The sequence below is a fragment of the Cupressus sempervirens genome, chromosome 10, assembly GCF_028749045.1.
Source record: "Cupressus sempervirens isolate cs-2001-9-10 chromosome 10, ASM2874904v1, whole genome shotgun sequence".
Taxonomy (NCBI): Eukaryota; Viridiplantae; Streptophyta; class Pinopsida; order Cupressales; family Cupressaceae; genus Cupressus; species Cupressus sempervirens.
Window position 1 is genome coordinate 719,449,018 of NC_143127.1, and position 22,285 is coordinate 719,471,302.

Here is a 22,285-nt window from a genome sequence, read left to right on the forward strand (position 1 = left end):
ATGCGTATTCCACTTGTATTTCTTTGCCAAAAGACTCTTGATGTTTAAATATGAGATGCAATTAACTAACAAACATTAACCTTACTCCTGCTTTTAAATATGACATTGGCCCCACATCACGTTGCCATAATATCGTACAGAGAGGGAGATATAAATAAGTTTTGCAAATGTCCAAAAAAGAGTAAAATAAAGGGCGAGTGGGAAGTGGCATTTGATGAAATGTGCACGAGATTAATGATGTTAAATGTACTTAGTGGTTAACTGGGAAGGGAACCTTTGCTAAATTTGAAAAGACCAATACTCTCATCAACGAAAAGGCGCAAAGACTTGAGCCAATCAAAATTTTATTTTAACAACAATTTCCATGCCCAATTTACAAAACCCAAAATGCATAATTAGAAAAAGGCGCAAACCCTTCGCTTTCGGAAAGCGATTGCCTCGACTTACGACCTCCAAACCCCACTTTATTAGTTAAAAAATTCCCGAAAATTAGGGATTATTTTGGGAAATTAATAAAGTGCGCGTGTCCGAAATACGAGCCACGGCGTCCAGGCTCGGGAGCCGAGCCTCAGGTTCGGCAAACCAGTGGATTTTTGGATTCGAAGCTGAACAACAAAGTAGTAGAAGAAAGAAGCAGCAGCAGCTGCTGCTCAAGACAGCCGTTAAGTTTGACTCCTCGTAGCTTTTAGTTTTATTCCTCTAGAAAAACAAGCGCTGGGGAAACTTAGTGTTTGTTGCTCTGAGAGTGGAAATTTGCATCCCCCCTGGTCATATGGAGAACCAGAGGATTAGAAGGTAATCAGACTGAGTGAATTTTTCTGGAGAACCAGAGACCCAATAAAGCAGAGTGAGTGAATCATAGTGTGCACTGGGAGTGGAGATTTTTATGTGCTTCTGGTCGTATGGAAAACCAAACGCCAAGAGAACAGGAAGGCAAGCTAAGTGAATGGCAGTGAGTGCAAGCATTTTTTTCAGGTCATATGGAGAACTGAAGGCTAGAAAACCAGGAAGTTAAGCAGAGTGAGTGAAAATTTTGTGTTCTTAGATTTTCGGTGGTTCTGGTCATATGGAGAACCAAACGCCGGAGAACCAAGAAGGGAAGAATAGTGAGTGAATGATAGTTTGAGTGCAAATTTTGTGTGCTCTGTGAGTGGAGACATTTCTGTGATTGTGGTCATATGGAGAACCAAACGCTAGAAAAGCAAAGGCTGCAGGGTGAGTGAGTGCAAATTTTGTGTGCTGTGTGAGTGAGGATTTTCTGTGATTGTGGTCGTATGCAGAAGCAAACGCCAGAAAACCAAATAAGGTAAGCAGAGTGAATGAATGATATTTTGAGTGGGCCTTCTGAGTGAGGATTTTGTGTGCCATGTGAGTGAGTATTTTTCTGAGCTTGTGGTCATATGGAGAACCAGCGGACATGGAAAGGAAGCGGCCTGTGTGAATAAAAAGTTGTGGAAGAGATTCCGCTAAGGATTCCACGTGTTGGGCTTCAGCAGGCGGCCTCTCATTCTCTCATTGTGCCCGTTTGTGTGCATTATTCTATGGTGTTGGGCTTGTCAGCCGGAATTGGGGTGGAGTTGGGATCTTGGTAGCGGAGGAAAAGGGTGAATTGAATTGTTGGGAGAAGGAAGGGGGAAAGGGAGCGAGAGTGGAGAAACGGCTGATGTTTTTTTGTGATGGTGGGATTGGGGGGATGAGAAAAGGGGCGTGACAACTGTCGATGCGGGATAGAGTGGTGGAGGGAGAGGGAGAAGGAGTGGTGAGAGGAGAGATTTTGAGTGGCAGCTGTGGCGCCCGCTGTGGCTGCCACAGGAGGAGCAGGAGGGGTGTCGGGGGCTCCAAGAAGAACACAGGGCGGCGGTGGTGGAGGAGGAGGAGGAGGAGGAGGAATTCCGGAGTGGGTTGTTTCAGCGACGTCCTCTTTGCAGTTGCCGAGAGGGGGAGTGATAAAGGAGCGGGATTTCTCTCTAGGATTCAATGGTGGTGGAAGCGGAGGCGGCGGAGGATCGAATCCCAGCAGCTCCCACCACCACCACCAGCAACATCAACAGAATGATAGTCGTGGGTATGCACTTGTTCGATCCATGGGGTATGGATTTCCGGCCTCTGGAATTGAAATGGCGGTGGGGGGGATGTTAGGAGGTGAGAGTGGGGGATTTGTGGGCGGAGGGCAGAGATTGGGGGCGGCGGGTTCGATTTCTATCTCCACGGGGGGTTCAGGTGGGGGAATTGGTGGTGCGGACCGTGAGAGCCTAAGGGATGTTGTGAATCGAGGTGGAGGAGGAAATGAGGATTTTGTAAGCATTTATGGGAGAGTTCGGCAGAGGGATGATGATCCTTGCAGCTCGGCAGTTCATCGTGGAGGCGGCAGCTTTGTTGCTTATGGTGGTGGTGGTGGCGCCTCTTCTTCTAGGGTTGTTGATCATGATCATGTCGATCATCATTCCTCCATTCCTGCGTCTCTGCTTCTTCACAGGGATGAAGAGGGCGGCGAGGAGTCGATTCAAGTGTGGCAACAGCATGCGAGGGATCTGAGAGACGAGGAATCCAAGGATAAAGCAGCCATGGCTTCTCAAATGCGTGCTATGGAAATCTCCGCTCAGCAGAGCTGTGAATTGTCCGCTGCTGGTGATCAGTTGCAGCTGAGCAAGGTCGATGGTGGGAAGAAATCTGGCGGAGTTGGGGTTGGGGTTTCAGGTGGCGGTGGAGGAGGAGGAGGGGGAGTTTTGGCGGTGGCGGGGATTTCGTCTGCGAATTCCAACTCTACGACTTGTCAGGATTGTGGAAACCAGGCGAAGAAGGATTGTGTTCATATGCGTTGCAGGACTTGTTGCAAGAGCCGGGGATTCGATTGCGTGACGCATGTGAAGAGCACTTGGGTTCCTGCTGCAAAGCGACGGGAGAGACAGCAGGCTGAAGCAGCCGCCATTGCATCTGGGCATCCGAGGCCCAAGAGCAAAAGAGCCCGTTTTGTCTCCGCCTCCAATGCTGCAACTACTTCTCATACTTCTACTTCGGCTAATACTCCTCCGCGGAGCTCCGATATCAATTCTGCACAAATCTCGACTCACCAAGGTCTGTGTTGTATCTTGATTCAATTTTTCATTCGAATGGATTTCTGTTTGCTCAAGTTACTACTGTCCGCCATGGATGTGTTTGTGTTTTTCTTCCACCTACAGATAAACAAAGCCTTCCTCCAATCTTTCATTGCTGAAGAAAACATAGATTTCTCTTAGATCAGATTACTCTCTGCTATGGATTAGTGTTTCCCAGATACAGGCCATCAAAGCCTTCCTCCAATTTTTCATTGTTGAGAAAAACATGGATTTCTCTTCGCTCAGATTACTGTCAGCCATGGATGTATGTTTCTCAGATAGAGGCCATCAAAACCTTCCTCCATTTTTCATTGTTGAGAAAAAACATAGATTTCTCTTCCCACAGATTACTGTCAGAGCCATGGATGTGTGTGTTTCCCAGATGCAAGCCTTCCTCTAACAATTCTTCATTGTTGAGAAAAACATAGATTTATCTTCGCTCAGATTACTGTCAGCCACGGATGTGGGTGTGTTTCCCAGATACAAGCCTTCCTCCAACAATTCTTCACCGTTGAGAAAAACTTAGATTTATCTTCGCTCAGATTACTGTCAGCCATGGATGTGTGTCTCCCAGGTAGAGACCATAAAAGCCTTCCCAGCAGGAGGAACACGATTATTGTTTTCCTAAGACATATCTGGAAGGGTATAGACTCTGTAGGAAATGAAATGAAATGAAATGCCTGCCATGATCGAACACCTGCTGTTCTCGCAATGCGATGACAAAATTTGCAGCATATCTGCGCCTAAGACAATTAACCTTTATAAGTCTTATTCCTTGTCCATTTATGGGAAATTATGTTTTCGTATGACGGTGAAAAATAAATTTGTTTCTTTGCAGTTTCTGATAATTGTCAGGATATTCTGCAGGCCAATTATTTCTTTATATTGCCCCGATTCTATATTCTGACCCAACTGCCCCAGAACAGATAATGTGAAGAGAATATAAATGCAGTTTTATCCCCAACTGAAAAATCTGCACACTATAAAAATAACACCTTCAGGTTTTCATCCTTCCCACACTTTTTTACCCCAGATCGAACCTTAAGCCCGTCCCCATTTTTCACCATCATTCATGTTTCTTCGATCTAACTGAAAACGGAAGTCGTTACGAGATGCATTTGCGCTACGAATTCTCAATCACATTCGCGTTTTCCGATGAATTGCAAATGCTTATTTTCGTTGCAGATTTAAATGTTCATCCTTCCCGCACTTTTCATCCCAAATCAAACCTTAAAGCCCACTCCCATTTCCATCATTCATGTTTTCTTATGCTTTTCGATCTAACTGATAACAAAAGTCGTTAGCAAAAATTCATTGATTGAGAGCACCACTCGCGTTTTCCCACGAATTTCAAAATGTTCATTTTCATCGCAGATTTAAATGATCGCCATTCCCGCACTTTTAACCCCAGATCAAACCTTAATCTCAAAGCCCGCCCCAACTTTTCACAAACATTCATGTGTTTTTTATCTAACCGATTACGGAAATCGTTAGAAGATGCATTTCCATTCCAAACTCTCATTCACTCGCGTTTTCCGACGAATTGCAAATATTCATTTTTTTGTCACAGATTTAAACTTCAAGGCCAGTTTACCGGCGGAAGTAAAGACCGAAGCAGTTTTCAAGTGCGTGAGGATGATGGGGATCGAAGACGGAGAAGATGAATACGCATACCAGACTACTGTAAGGATCGGCGGTCACATTTTCCGGGGAGTTCTCCACGATCTCCGGCTGGAAAACGCCGCCAACACGACTGCGAATCTGCCGGAGCTTCAACTGGGCGGAAGAAGTGTTGCTTCAACATCAACCATGATAGATCCCAGTGCCGGAGCCGCAGGAGTTTACGGCGCTCAAGGCAGCGGAATCCTTGGAGGTAAGCAATGCAATATTTTATGAACCCTAAACGTTTCGGCTTACTGCTAAATAATTGATGTTCTTCAGTATCAACAAACACTACTTAAAAACTTTTCAGATTTTGTACGTGGAAATTCTTCGTTTTACTGGTAAAAATTATTCATGTTCTTTAAAATCGACATACACTATTTTAAAACTTGCAGGATCGTTTAACGCTAAATGTTTCTTATTTACTGGTAAATTATTGATCTTCTTCAGTATCCACAAACACTATATAAAAACTGGCAGGATCGTTTAACACTAAATGTTTCTTATTTACTGGTAAATTATTGATCTTCTTCAGTATCCACAAACACTATATAAAAACTGGCAGGATCGTTTAACACTAAATGTTTCTTATTTACTGGTAAATTATTGATCTTCTTCAGTATCCACAAACACTATATAAAAACTCGCAGGATCGTTTAACCCTAAATGTTTCGTATTTACTGGTTAATAATTGGTATACTTAAGTATTTCAACATTTTTAAAAAACTTGCGCAATATTTTAATCCTAAATGTTTCGTATTTAGTGCTAAATTATTGACATTCTTCAGTATACACTATTTTAGAACTCGGAGGATCTTTTAACCCTAAATGTTTCGTATTTACTGGTTAAAAATTGATATTCTTCAGTATTCCGACACTTTTTTAAAACTTAGGCGATCTTTTAACTCTATATGTTTCGTATTTTCTGCCAAATTATTGACATTCTTCAGTATTTCGACACTATTTTAGAAGTTGCATAATCTAGATCTCTCTTACACAGACAGCCCAAAACTACGCAGTTATCCCGGCATTATTGTCTTAGTTTTCTACACGTAATGTTCACCATGATGTACGCCGATCTGTCAGTCGTATGCCTCCAAATTTCATACATAGTTATGAAAGGCCTATCTACCAAGTTGTCACAACAGTAAAAGTTCATTATATCGATTTGAAATGTCCATCTAGCAAATACCTTGTCAAATCCAAGTACTCGCACTGCACCTTAAATAACTTCAATTTTTTATATTTTCATTGTACCTGACTTTGGCCCCGCTGTTAAATGTTCGCATGCAGCGTACTCGCCTTCCCCAACGGTCTCCAATCAGAAATCATATTATGTCTTGTACTTTCGATTTTCTCCAGGCCTTCTCGCTCTTTTCTTTTTCGCAGGTCCGCCATTTCAGAAGCTTCCTGCTTCTTTTCCATTCGCTTTAATGGCTTCCATTGAATGTAGCGCAATTCTTTGTAAAATAATGCGATTGTTCATATATTTCTGGTTAAACAATACTACAATCAAATCTTACTGTTTTATAATACGTCGCTTTTCTGTGACGTTGCAAATAAACTGGATTATCCTCGAAACTTCCATGAACGCGAAAACAGCCTCTTTTTGGTTGTCTTGCCCGCAATCGCTTTTTGTTTTCCGCCATTACCACTCCTGCCGAATGAATTCGCAGCATACAGTGGTTTGACAAGTCAAACAGCTGGCCATATCTGGATTTATTGTGCGCTTGTATTGGCCACGAAACCTACTGGATAGCGACCATTACAAAATATATATACAAGAGACAGTTTATATCACGAGAATAAAATATAGGAAAGAATGGAGCTCGTTCTCAGAACTAGCTTTTAAGTAAACTTTAAAATAAATAAATTATTTCTTATACATTCTCAATTATTTGATTATGTAGAGTCGATTTATTAGGAAAAATAATAACAATAAAGTAACATATAAGGACAAGTATAATAAAGTGTGTGTATATATATATATGAGATTAGATGATATTGATTATGCAAGATTATATTTGTTAATTGAAAGAATATTAAATTGGTATATATATAAAATGATGATACTATATTTGTTAATTGAAATAGTATATTAGTATACATCAGTGAAGATTTCTTAATTTTGAAATATTTAAGAATTAGCTTATTTTTTCATATGTTATATATAATATTTATGTTATTTGTATTTTTTACTTTTCATTTATTTATATGTTAACTTTTTAAAAGTTTAAGTTTATAGATATGTGTTATATCATAGTTTTATTTATTTATATAATTAGGACTTCAATTCTTTCATTTGATTGTGTACATTGCCGAATAACTCTCTAATAACTCTCTATATTTTAATTTTAATAGGTTAATTTTTTTGTGTGTTAGGAATAGAATACTAATAGAAATTATATTTTATTTTAGTAAAATAAATTAAGTTTTAAAATTAAAAATAATTAATAAGATATATATGGATTGATCATTATAGTGAATATAATTTGATTTTAATTAAATTAAAAATGGAATGTATTTAAAAGAAATTAATATAATTAACAAGAGTAAAATAGTTATAATAGGTATTTGCTTTTTCTAATAAACATTTAGAGAAATAATATAAAACAAATACTAGTTGTAGCTTAAGTTTATGAGTCATTTGATTAGGTGTAGAATTGTGACAGAGTTTTTTAAATTTATGTTAAAAACATGTATTGTGTATAGTTAGAAGTGGTCTATACTTGAAACTCTACTTTCTCTCATTTTAAAAATATTTTATTTTATTTATATTAATAATTTGAAAAACTAAATTAAATACTTAAAAAATCACATTCAATTAGTTTAATCTAAATTTCTTTTGGTAAATTTTTCATTTATAATTGTTCATCTTTTGATTTCAAATTTGAACTTCATTTCATATGATGGTAAAGGTTCTTTTTAAAATTAGATGTTTAATTTAATGATTGTTAAATATCAAAAGTTTTTATTTGCAAATGTAGTCTTCAATAATAGTAAAAGAAGTGTTTATTTGCATATATGTAGTCTTTTTATTTCTCCATAGTCAAATTCAATCAATTTATTTTTCTTACAATTTTTTTAGTGTTTATATGTTGTCATTTGACTTCTTTTGATTTTTCTATTTTTTTTGAGTTCAATTGTTGTAATAATTTCCAAGACTCTAGTTGATAAGTTCTCTTTAATTCAAGAATAAAATTATTTAATTAGAAAGTTTGTTTCTTTATGATGGACATATATTACACTATTATATATTAGACTTAGGTTCTAATATTTTACAATTTATCAAGAACATTTTTGTTTTCAATATTTATCAATTTTCAACAATCTTCATTTGAAATATAAATTTAAAAAATATTTAAACTTTGAGGGGACACAAAAATATATTATTGAATAAACTTGATCACTAAATTATAAAACAAATGATACAAGAACAAATATTATTGTACACTTTAATATTTAACTTCCAATTAAAAATCATAAAATATTATACATATCTAGAATTAAAAAAATTCTAAATTATTTCTTCCTACTTCAAATTTAACTACTAATTGACTTCAATAAATGGCCTTGCTATCATTTATCATCGTTGGCCTCCATTTCTTTTCAAAATTATTGCTTGATTTTCCTATTGAACCTATTTAATATCTACTAAATTCTTTTTGTAATAAAATTATTCAATTCCTTGGTAAAAAAACATTGGTTTTAAATTCGTCTTGTTTGAAGACAACACATTTCTAGGTCAAACTATGTAGTTATTCATAAGTATGAAGTTTGTGGATGTCTAGACTTGAGAACTATCCTCAAGAGATGTGCAACAATCCTCACCTTATACTAATGATAGACCTAACTTTTATGACGCTACAATACATTGAATTGGCATAAACAAACTTTGTTATGAAGAGAAACCTTAGCCCTTGTCCTGGATAATGTGGTTTAGGGTGTCTAGATTCGAGAACTATTTTCAAGAGATATAATTATCTTTAGAATTTATAGCATCAAGAAGTATTCAAGTCCAATTGATTATGACACAGTCAATAACTTAAGAAAAATACAAATTTTAATGCCCCCTCTTGCATAAACATTAATAACCAGTCAACAATTTGTAATGTAGAAGAAAAAGCATCTTTCACACATGAAGTGTTGATAAAAGTTATGCCATCAACTTTGGAAGCTAGAAGACAATCACTATATAAGTCAAATTCAAAAACATTTAAGGTTACAAATAAAGGAATGTTAATTCACTCATCTTTTTGGTGGGGTTGGGAGCTCAACTAACATTTTGTTGTATATTTGAGTGGCCTTGCTGGAAATTCGTAATGTTATAACTTGTATGACTATGCTACCTATAGAGCTATAATCTTTGACTTAGATGCATGCTCAAGGATAACGATTCTCCTTGTTCATGCAATCCCCTCAAAAAGGATTATAAAGCTCTTGAGAAAAATCATTACTACTACTCACAGTTCACATAGAGTTAATGTGAAGCATCTCAAATCCACATTGTTACAACTCATTGAACAACTTGTGGCTCGACAATGGCAAATTACAACAAACTTTAATTTAATATTGAGATAATTGTAAAATACCAAAGATATCCCATCCAGATGTTTCATTCTAGGAACTGAATTTACTTTATTTTGACATTTTTATTTCCATATGACTAGCTAGAATATTGAGATACACAATAAAATTTAGGAATAATCATAATAATGAGATTCACAATAAAATTTAAGACTAATCAAATTAGTAAAACTAGTTAAATTATTGAACTTGCAATTGTCCAACTATTCAAGGACACTTAAGTAAAATGGTGTGTGGCATCTCTACATTGACTACCATCCCCTTAACATGATCATTTAAAAAAAAAAGGTGTCATCTCCCTAATAATGGTAGTATTTTTGGAAGTGACAGACTTTGAGATGCTTAAAGTATTGATCTCAAATTTGGATACCATCTTAGTCCAACCACCCTAGAATATAGTTAGAAGGAGGCATTCCAGTCAAAGGTAGGCTTGTATAAGTAGTTCGTGATGCCTTTCAGTTTGACCAATGCACCTGTGATCTTTTCATGGACTCTACACATTTGATCATGTAATGAAGCAAGGAGATTGGCTTTCACTCCGACTTAATTATTTTAGTTTCTTCATACACAATTAAGATGTGGAACGTAAGACACATAATATATAAGGTATTTGCATGTAGCAATAGAGCATAAAAGGGGAGATAATTGACATATTAGTTAATTGTTTCAATTGACCTTTGATCATTGTTCACTTTTCTTTAGTATTGGGCTAACAACTGAGTGGATTGTCTTCCGTATTACTCTACAAACTTTAACTACAACTTTCATTTGAAAGTTTTGTTCTAAAAGCAATACCTTGGAGGGTTGTACCTACATTTGCTACAAACTTTAACTACAACTTTCATTTGGAAATTCTGTCTTAAAAGCAATATCTTGATGGGTTGTACCTACATTTGCCCATTTTTTTAATAAATTGTGGCCAGATACAATGTTCCTTTTCTCATATTGCAAACACTCTAATATAAATTGAAAACAATAACTTGGAGAGTCGAGCTTACAACGAGCAACCTTTGAGCTTAAAATGAGCACACTTTTTTAATAAGCTCTGCTCCTATACAACATTCCTTGTAGCACACCTAGTGAGAAGTTCATATGAAGGACACTAATTCAAATTATAATGAGCACACTTTTTTAATAAGCTCTGCTCCTATACAATCTTCCTTCTAGCACACCTTGTGACAAGTTCATATGAAGGACACTAATTCAAATTCTGTCTTAAAAGCAATATCTTGACTGGTTGTACCTACATTTGCCAATTTTTTTAATAAGTTGTGGCCAGATACAATGTTCCTTTTCCCATATTGCAAAAACTCTAATATAAATTGAAAACAATAACTTGGAGAGTCGAGCTTACAACGAGCAACCTTTGAGCTTATAATGAGCACACTTTTTTAATAAGCTTTGCTCCTATACAACGTTCCTTCCAGCACACCTAGTGACAAGTTCATATGAAGGACACTAATTCAAATTAGCTGATCATGTTAGTAACCGAAACATTGGCTAAATTTTAGCAGTACTTATTGTGTTGTATATTAACAATGGCATTTAGATTCGTAATAAGTCTTTTATTTGCTATGCCAAACAATCAAAGAACAAATTGAACACATATATAACCCTTATTGTTTCATCAACACCATGTGAATCTAGTGACATTGATTTCTTATTTGGCTTGTTGACTTTTAACATTGAAATTCATATATGACAATCATTATAACCATAGTTACGAGTAGGAATTTATTGAACATATATACAAAACTTATTGTTTCATCAAGACCATGAAAGTCTATTTACCTTGATTCTTATTTGCCTCAAGTTGACTTTCAAACATCTAAACTCATATATGACAATCATTATAACTATAGTTGTGAGTAAGAAGATAGTGAATAAATCTAATTGAAACCATTGGTATTAGGCTTGGAATTTGACGGTCACCCCCACCTGTCATATGATTTTCTATGACAGTTTGATCATTTTGATATATTTCTTTTTGTGTTTTATGAAATATTTTGATTGTCATTTTTTTTGAATAATCAATATGAAATTTTTTGAAGTTCAAAAATTTATAAAGTAATAATAATACATAAAAATTTATATAGAAACTTTTATTTTCGCACTAGAAAAATAATTATAAATTAATAATACATGAGTTTTTAAAAAAATAATTAGACAAATTTTAGATTTGTACACTTTAATTTAGAAAGATTTAAATTAATATAAAAATATGGCAAACAAAACAGAAACACTACATTACATACTAACACCATGTCCCCCTGCTGCTGCGTAAATCAATTTTCAGCTTAATTTTAAGCAGTAACGTGTTCCCATGAAAAATAAAAATGGTAGGAAAAGGAAAATTTAGAATCTTTTCCTACTTTTGTGGAGCAACTATTTTTTAGCAAATGAAAATAAGCTGTGGGAAAAGAGGGGGGGCTGGAAATAAGCAGTGACTGCTTATTGATAAAAGCGACACATGTCTTCACCACATTTTTTTCATCCCCTTTTTATTTTCCTATATTTTAGTTTTCAGAATTATTTGGAAAGCAATGATTAAAAATTGATTTAAAATATTTTGATCCATGGGGCCACAAGCTCCACAAATTGTGTCACAAAACAATGAGTAGCTGCTGCTAGCAAAAATAAGCTAAGCAGCGGCATGGGGACATGCTCCAATAGTATAAATTAGTAATATGTGCAAAAATAATATATATTATATAATAATATAATAATTATTAATAACAGAAAGTTTCTAAATTCATTTTAAAATATATTAAAATTTAGAAACATTCATATCTTTCACTTTAAAATACATAAATAAATAAATCTATAGCATATATTTATATTATAGGGAAAAATATATATAATATAATAATTTTTTACGGTTTATTGATATTTTAAAGTGTCATGTTGATGATTTTATAAAAATTTAACATGTTACCCTATATGATCTAAAAAAATTTAGACTATTATATACGGTTCAAAAGTGCAAAAATAGCCATTACGACCATCAAATTCCAAGCCTGATAGGTATCTATATTGTTTTTCCAATTTGATGTTCATCTATGCATGGTATTTAATACAGATCACAAAGTTAATTTGTTAGCCTCTAGCAAGTTATGTGGGTAATTCTAAATGCTTAAGTGGATAAATCAATAATATTCCATTCTCAAATTGAAAAAGCTGAAGTGATCACTTATTTAGTCACTTAATACAAATGCATAATAATTTTCATCCTTCCGATTGCCTACATAATTTCTTAGTTACATTCATCATGCCTACACCATTACCATCAACAAGTCTACAAGGCATATGCCATTCCACAAATGTTATGGATTCTGATGCAGGGCACCTATTGACAAATGGGTTAAACATTTTCACAATTCGAAAAACTAGTGTACAATGAAGGATTTGGGAATAGCATTGAAATTTTACTAAACAAGATTTCACTCAACTGAACAAAAGTACGTGAAACATTATGATCTGTATCAAACACCATAGGCTTGTCATAAAGTCGACAAATTTTAGCTGCACCAAACAAAAAAGAAAGTGACTACTAGGTGCTCTCAAACCGCTGTGATATCAGTATGATATTGTCCTTATACAGTATTTCACTATGTTGATGAAAACACATTTGTCCTGGATCTTTCTCTGTATCTGGTTCCATAGCCTATACTCATATTGAGATACTGAAACATTATTCACAATCCAATTTCCTATTGATTTGGATCCTACACATTTGAGTCAAACAAAGAAGGTTGAATTGATTGAACAAACAGGGACGAATTGGTTGATACTATCACAACATCCATCACATGCCTTCACTTCTGAGCTGTGAAAAAGATGTAGTAATATAAGTGGCCACTCAAACACAATTGGATGCTATGTCATCTATGATTGATTAACATATCTCATGGATTGAGGGTTTTAAAAAAGGACAACTTCATAGCTTGTCAACTTTGTACCTCTTGTGAATGGCAATGCAAGTTGCACGTCAATTTGTTAGGGCATATAAATATACTGTAAGACAAGGCCACAATATCAGTATAGCAGACACTTTTTGAAAAAAATGGTACTTCATCATTTTGGTCAAGCAACCAATCAATAATCTGAAGTGGCTACAATATAAACGAGTTTTGTGGATTCTATAAGCTATTCTAATAAGAGAATGATGGTGCAATTTGGCTACATTCTAAGCATATTGTCTACGCCACACAATCGTTTCGTAGATTTAGTACATTAGGATAAAAGGGTTTAGTCTCTAAGTCCAACGTTATATTATTATTAAAAATATTTTGTTCATAGTGAATGTAAGTGTTTTCTTTGCCGGCAATGAATGTGTAATGGTAATTCTGCATATATTCATTCATTTTTTTATGAATGCTCAGAATAATTAAGAGAATAATCAATTATATTTGTCCATTGTGCAAGTACTTGATCTTCAGCATATCAGCCGGTTCTATTTTGATGATGTCCTCTTTTGTTCTTTAACGAGTCTTGCTTATGACCTCGTGCTAGAAACACATTTACAAGCCTTGGGACCCTCTCGTAGTTGTAATATTTTGCTCTTTTTACTGTGTTATAATGTCTTATGCCAAGAATGTTTCCACAAATGAAAACCTATGTTATCATTTTAGATTTCTTTTATAATTTTAGATTTCTCTTATAATTTGAAAAGTAGTAGATTGGAGAAGCGTTTCAAATAAGTTACATGTTGGTCCCTTCTCAAGACTGCCTTCTCCTATCATTCATTCATTTCTAGATTGACGTCTTATTCAGTTATGGTTTCTGACCTAAAATCTCTTATTTTTATTAAAAATCTCAGGTTAATTTGTTTTGATTTACACGTGACACCCTCAAACATAAAGCTGACTTTCCTAATTCATAAAATAGTCTAATTTGTTCTTTTCATTTATTAAATTGCAGTTTACATATATTAATTTACATACCATGAAAGTTATATCTTGAACCACTTAGCTTGAGTTGGAACAGATTTATATTAAATCAGTTTTCCATTCCCTTGTGGTATGAGAGATAGCAAAAAGGTTATTCTACGCATTGAAGATTTGTTTGGCAAATGGTTAAATCTACTTTTCCCACATTTATGAGTCTACTTTCCCTGTCAGGTCAATCCTCGTAAATCTCATTTCTATCTCTCTGGTATGATAAAAACAACAGTTCTGCAGTTACAGGTTTGTTTCCGAGATTGTCTTTAGCATGTTATTGTTTTTTTGAGTACTTGGGGAAAGAAAGAAACGTTAGCAGGTGATCCGAAGCATTTACAGATTTAATGAGCTTGATGACATAAAAAAAAGCATAATGATATTGGCCCATAGGTCTATCACTGGTTCAAACTGATGTAGGATTTGATAAATTTATACATATTAGACACAACAATGAGTCGCTGATAAACTTCATGGATGATGCTGAAAGATAATGTTTATTATGTTGTGCTTTTTTATATCTCTGTCTAGTTTTACAGCTTGTTAACTGTTTTCTTTTAATTCAGATGATCCGAATAATTGATATGTTTTGCCTTACTGACGTGTTTATCAAGAAGATCAATTATTTGAACTTCTTTGTTTGCCAGTCTTATTCTTTTCCCAGCTTGATGGCAGATGCCTATACCCTACAAAACTTAGAGATTGCAAACACTGAACTATTGAGAGACATCTTCATGTCTTGAAAACTTTAATGCATCAAATTTTTATAGAGTTTTCTGTATGGTTATAGCCTCTGCATGCACGTGCTTTCATTAAATACATATCAAATTCTGCAATAGGCTATTCCAGGAGAGTATGCCTAAAAATACAGATTACTTAGCTAAGCAGCAGGTTTATAATTGACAATGTTAAAACTTCTCAAAGCTCTATTATGGAAACTTTATTAAAAGTACGATGAATGATAGTAGATTATGAGCTGCTAAAATATATTTTTCCGAAGTATTATGACTTGTAAACTAACTTGATATTCTCACTCTCAGATCCTGGAGCAACAACAAATGAGGTTATGCAAAGTTTTTCATCCCAAAAGAAGGTACATAAGAAAATAGCATTTGGAGATAATATTTCTCACAATAGAACTCCAACATACTGATTCAAATGAAAGCATTAAAAAGAATCTGTACCATTGCCTCTTTAAATAGACAATATCCTATAAATTAGCGGCTTAAAGAATTGCGAATTGTAATCTATATAAAGCCCACGAAAGAATACTAAACCGATAAATGTCATGCACATACTATTTTGGGAGGAACAGGATATTAATTATCTTCCCTTCCCACCAAAGCATGAAAGTTTTGAGGAAGCATTTTATTTGTAATCCCCAGAATAGTAGGTCAATTATCAAAACATGAATTATTAGGTCACTCGGAGGCATAATGTAAAATATTGAAGTTTACATTAGTTTAACAACACCACTCCAAATCTATTCAAATGCAAAGTAGAAAAAAAACCAATACAACAGATTGTCCTACAAAAATTTGCAAATATGGTTTCATGCTATAGTTAAGGTGAACGAGTAGCATCATTGGAAATCATCTTAGATCATATGTTGTTTGAACTTATTCAAATGTAATTACAATGTAGTGGAATGGAAAAACTCTTCTGTTGTGTCCTATTATTTTGCCAACTGTTGTCAGTATTGATAGCTTGCTATTCTACCTTTGTGAGAATTCAATCACCTGATCTCATAAGTCTGGATTTATGTTTGGCAGGATTTCAATAACTACAAGGCATCACAAGAGCAACATCAATTTTATGGAAATAGCGGGAGATTTATGGATTTTGAAATTTCCAGAAATGAAACATACAAGAGCCATTTTGACCGAACAAGCATGGAGCTGTGAGACCCACTTGTAGTCCAAAGTTAATGCAAGCTTTTTGTATTAGTACTGCCTGTAGTCGGCAGAGTTCACCAGGTACTGTGCTACAGTCATATCATTCTGTGTAGATAGCCAGGCTTAGAAATGGCTACTTTTGTTGCAAGAGAGGTCTTCAAGGAAGTTCCACATTCAATTTGCTGTTAATGTTTTAAACATTATTTGTACCTTTATTAGTAGAAGTGGGATGCCTTGGGAGTCGCAATCTTACTGAAAGTAGCTTCCTTACATTGTTTTTATTGAATAGTAGATGGGTTGTAGTTAAGTGAATATGCTTAATTCTTTTTTGAATGGGCATGTTCTTTTTAAAATAATTGATGTTATTAAATTTTCATGTTTGATGAGTTCAATTGAATTAATCTCTTAAGCTCAGGCTGTGAACAGGCACCCCATGATTTCAAACTGTACCCCATGAGATACAAGAAATTAAGTTGACATGCTTCACAATAGTGTCACTATTTAGGAGGAACGAGATGTTTTGTTTCTGCACGGTATTTGTTTATCTAGTTACAAATAGCAATGAATGGTTTTAGTTACATTTTAAAACCCAATTTCTTGGTTCTATAAACTATTTGATCTCATAAACGTTACTAAAATCAATCGATAATGAATCAGAACGTGACTCTACTATCAAAGTTGGTCAAAATCAATAAACTGTAATTGCATATCAAAGATTATGAGTTGCAAGAGGAACAATTTTCATTTGTAATCGCCTTGCCAAACATTATGGTTTGTTGTTATGACGTTTAAATACATTTTCATCTGAATCGATGGGTTAAGACTATAGTCTAAGCAAATGTATGCATCCTTCACGTACCCAAAGGTGGCAAAACCAGGAAAATGATTCGTTTTTGCACAATTTCCTGCATTTTAATGCCTTTTAGACAGCATTATCTTTTTAACAGAAGGCGGTGTTGATCTGCCAATCCATGATTAAAGCTTTACTTTTCATTTTGCACGTACACGTTAAAGCCCATAAATCTGAAATTCTCTTGATCGACAAAGAGAAAGCTTGGTGCTTTGGTCGAGTCGGTCAGAAGAGAACGTGCATTTTACGCTACGAAATGTAAACCATAGTTATGGTTGATTGGGAGCTTTCATGAAGCTGATCTTGCAAAAATAGTGTCAGGCTATTTTCGTTGGTACAACTGCAAGGACTAGAATAGGGAGGCAAGGTATCGTTTGCTTTCATAAAGCTTTTTAGTTAAATTAATATGTTTTAAATAAATAGAATAATTGATATTGTTTCTATAATTTTGATGATAGATTATTGAGTATGATTCGTTAATAAAATGACACACAATCTTACCTAAAAGCATCAATATAATATCATAGATAATAGAATCTATTATGAATAAAATAATTGAAGTTGCTTCCATAATCTATCAAAACATGCAATTAATAAATCTAAATAGAATCTTGCATCTAAATAAATCATAATAATGTAATATAAGTTTTTAAATTTAATTCAATATAATAAAGATGATCTATTTATTGTTACATATATTTTTCAATTTATATTTATGTGTCAAGATATAAGAACAAAATACGAAGAAACACCAAAAAAGAAGAGGGAGGGTTAATTAATTTTAGATAAACGAATAAACAAATCAAATAATTAAATCTAATGGACAAAAATATTTTGAATAAATTTAAAATTGGCAAGTTTTTGTTTTTTTATCAAGTCTATGAACTATAAAACTATAAAATGTATTAAGTTTGTGCGTGTGTCTATATATATATATATATATATATATATTCTCATTATGTAGTCAATTTGTTTTAAACATGAATTTGGCACAAGGATCAATGCTTATTTTATAGATGAATTTGGTGTGGTTGGTACAATTTTCCTTAACAGAGGTATACACAAGATCAACTTGAAGATGGTTAACTTGTTTTCATCCATGAAATGATACCAATATGTCTTTTAAGGTGAGAACTATACTTTTAAATGGTGAAGTCCATTTTGTAGGCACATAGATAGTGTCAAAGTCTAAATCTTTTGTAATATAAAAAATATGCCCATTATTTTATTTCATAATTTTTTTATACGCATATAATAGATACTAGCACATGGTCACAATTTGAATTTACTCAAAACCCTTCCATGAAAAAGTAAAATATATCGAAGAGAGAGATCATGAAATTCTAAATTGATAAATATATTACATTATTTATTTCTAATAATCTATAACATAACAAAGGTGGTAAGACCCCACAACAAAGGAGGAAGTGTAGCATTAAAATGTATCAACCTTTTAGCTAAGAAAGTAGTATGATTGTAGGCTTGTAATTCTATAAAATCGATAATTGTGCAAGGATGTCTTAATATTTTATATCTTAAGTGCACCATAAATCATAGGTACGAGGTTTGTAGGAATTAATACGCATTTCATCTCTTTGATCAGTGATGATTTAATTTATGAACTCTGTCATCTATCTTGTACTCATTTGTAATAGAATTGAACTACTAGTCTATAGGTTACAATATTATTGAAGTGCCCTCTCATCTCTTTAGTGCAACAATGTATATAAAATCATAGTTAAATTTATTCTTATCTATTGAATAATTAAAAATATTCATATTAGTTGAACTACCATTTACTTAAGTGACATTACTCGTTGGTATTTCATTTTTTAATGAAAGAATTATGTCTAATCCATTCAACCATTTGATCATCAATTTCTTATATGAAAGTAATTGTGATTAAAAATTCAATACATTTTTGGTAAAAAAACTAATGGAAGTATATGTTGTGATCGAAAAATTAATATCTTCACCTAAAAAATCAATGGAGATACATGTGGGAATGATGCAATGGGGAAAAATACCCTTCCAATTGCAAACTTAAAACTCAACATAAAGGATATTTAACAATGCAAATAACTCTATTATCTATTTGATTTGACAAATTCTAAATAAGTTTGTAATATAAACAAAAATATATAGCCTTCAAAACAAGATGACTCTATTACAAAAATGGCCTCCTCATTGGCCTCTCTTTCAAAACATTAGTTTCTCTTATCACAGTGCCTACACATATATTCTCCTTCACTCCTCTAATTGAATGCTCTCCTCTATCCAACTTAGCCAACTCTCACCACTATGAAGTCCCTCTCCTTTGGGTAGATTCATACTCTTTCTAAATTCATACCACTCTTTCTTTGCTATAGTGTATTCCTACCTCTTTTAAATGCCAATGATTCCTTCATTTATGTAGCCACACCACACTTCTACATAGCCCCCTCTCTCTTCCTTATATTACTCCATCTTCTAGGGTCGGGAAGTTGAGATTGCTTCATCTTACACATACCTTGGGGTTAAGTTTTCTGGGCCCTGTTTCAGTTTGCAACCAACCATTCAGCCTTAGATTTGCAAAGTGTTGGGTTCCCTTGCCATGATTGAGAGATAGTGCTTTACACATCACTTCGAGGACACCTCAACTAAGTTATCCCTCCTGGATTCCTTAGTCAGACCCACAATGCTCTATTGTTCGGTGGTATGGGGGCCTTCCCTTTTAGACTCAGATTGGGCCTCAATTGATCATATCCAGATTTTGCTCCTCCATCAGATTATCAGATGTCAGAGATCCACCTCCCATATTGTTATTTTGGTGCCCACCCTTTTAGATTGGTGGCCATTTTTGACCTAATCTGGTTCCTCCACCACCTTCATGGCTTTACGGACTCTGCTGAAGGCCGACACAGATACCCTCACTTGGCATGTACTACTCTTCGGTTGCTATTACAAACTTCGATTCCACCTCTAGGGCCCACTGTCAGTACACTCAAGCTACTATCATACTAAGATCGGTCGGGATAGACATCAACCATCTCCCTCCCTAACAGTTCTCACTAGACACTCCAACTCACCTCCTCCCCTCTTGTCAGGGTTCTGAACATATTTTTCAGACTAGACATCTATAGATAGTATATTATTCGAACTTGGGTTGATCCTCTAGGGGGTTTACGCCCAAGGATGGCATTCTATGTCGAGCACTTCTTGGATATTCGAGACGTGATCATTCGACACCTAGACTACTTACATAGACAATGGACCCATGCACTATGTATCTCCCTAGGCTCCTTCAGGGTGAGCTCTCATTGACTTCAGATTCAAATCGACCATCGTATCGATAGAGAGGATTGGGTTTGTAGGCTTTGTACCATGACAAAGGAAAAATTTGAGACCCATTTCCTTTTTAGATGCCCCATATACTACGATATTGGAGGCAGATTCTATTGTTTGTTTAGAGAGTACAAATTCTTCTCAAACTTCTTTAGGTACACAAATCAACATTGCCTTGCGCTCTATCTTCGTGAATCCATACAGCTTCATGACCACACTTTGTAGCTATCTTCCCCTACGGGTCAAACCTAGGTACAACTTATCGTGACCTTGTCCTTATCTCTTGCCTGAGGTATGAAGCTACCATATAGTTTCCCTGATATCGGCCACTCCAGATCTGTGAAAACTTGTAGTGTTCCTCTTTGTCAACGACACTCCTTCAGCATCACTCAGCGACAGAACAAAGCCCTTGGTTGCCTCTGTCCATCTCATTCATTTTTATCCTTCTTCCCTTTGAGGAAGGATCCCTAAACCCTAATCCTGTTCCGGGTGACTCTTGTTCTCTTCTTCATCTTCTGTTTTAGGTTTGTACTTGTTCTTTTGTCAGCATCGTTTGGTGTTCCGTTTGGTGCTATCTTCTTGGTTGTAAGCTTCCAGTCCCATAAACCTATGTTGTGGTCTCTTATTGGACATTAATATTATCTTATCTTATATGCTTTCCTTTCCTACACACACACACACACACACACACACACACACACATTATTATCTCCAATCATTCAAAAAATATCTAGGTTATCTGACCTTTATTGCCCCTTAATCTTCATCTTGACCATTATAATAAATGATGCCATGTTTGCATTCTTTGAGATTGTATTGACACTCTTATACATTTTCAATTCTAATTGTCCATTCACCGCATTCCGGTTGTGCATAAGGTCTTTATAATTTTTTTTAGGTCCCAACTAAACGTAGATGCTCATGTGAAAAATATACACCTTTAAAAAAGGAATTGAACATTATGATTAACAAGAGCGATTAACCACATCATTTTAACAAACATTTTAAAGTAAAATATATTTATTACTAATTTTAAAATTATTTCTTAGGGTCTCTTTTCATTTTTCTGCATATTATAGCTTTTGTTTATGGTCCATTGTTTCTTTGCTTAGTTAAGTTTATTCATCCACATGTTTGGGATAAGTGAAAAAAATGACAACATATAAACATGTAATACAACATATTTATTATGTCCTCAATTATTGCCTTAGGGGTCTCATTCATAAATTATAGCTTACATGTTTATGGTCCAATGTTGCATTACTCAATTTAGATAATTCATTCACATGCTTTGGGGATAGCTACATAAAGTGAAGTAGAAACACAAGGAAATGAAGTAATGAATTAAAAACATTATAAGCCAATAAAATAATTGATTATAGATATAAAATACTATAAAAATAAATATTAGTAAATGAGAATAAACATTGTATATTGTAAAACACCACTTTTGAACATATGAAATACTTCTTTCTATTCACAAGTAAAGGAAATAATTATAACTTTATTAAAATTTAGTTGGTTTACAAAAAGTAATTATATATGCACTTCCAAGAAAAATTAGAGACCAAGCTTGCATTCAAAATGTTAAAATATTTTTTCTATTTTTAGTTTTGATCAACACAAGACACACCTAGCTATCAAACAAAATAGACCCAAACACAATTAGTGCAATAAATTGTTTGACATCTAGATTAAAAACTATTTTTTTTTATCAAGATGAATTGAATATAAATATTTAAATCATACAATTTTAACACTAAAAGATTTTTGAACAAGATAATAATTGATTACTATTGCATAATCCATAGTAATCATCATATATTTTAATAAAATTGTAACTAATTAATTCATATTTGTAAGGAAACTTGCAACAAACAATATAACCATTTCTACATAAACCACAATAATAAAAAAATAAATATGCAATTAAAA

General features: G+C 34.1%; 1 protein-coding gene across 2 annotated transcripts; it reads left to right on the top strand.

The window, feature by feature from the left end:
- Window positions 1-1,886: 1,886 nt before the first annotated feature.
- LOC149535847 (uncharacterized) lies at window positions 1,887-16,552 on the top strand. 2 transcript variants are annotated; one of them, XM_089803831.1, is made up of 4 exons: window positions 1,887-3,075; window positions 4,666-4,968; window positions 15,322-15,374; window positions 16,054-16,552. In XM_089803831.1, the coding sequence occupies exons 1-4, from the start codon at window positions 2,085-2,087 to the stop codon at window positions 16,183-16,185; spliced, it is 1,479 nt and encodes a 492-aa protein (XP_089659957.1). In that variant the 5' UTR covers window positions 1,887-2,084; the 3' UTR covers window positions 16,186-16,552. The 2 variants fall into 2 exon arrangements, with proteins under 2 accessions (XP_089659957.1, XP_089659958.1); XM_089803832.1 differs by lacking the exon at window positions 15,322-15,374 and having other exon boundaries at window positions 1,920-3,075.
- The last annotated feature ends 5,733 nt before the right edge of the window (window positions 16,553-22,285 follow it).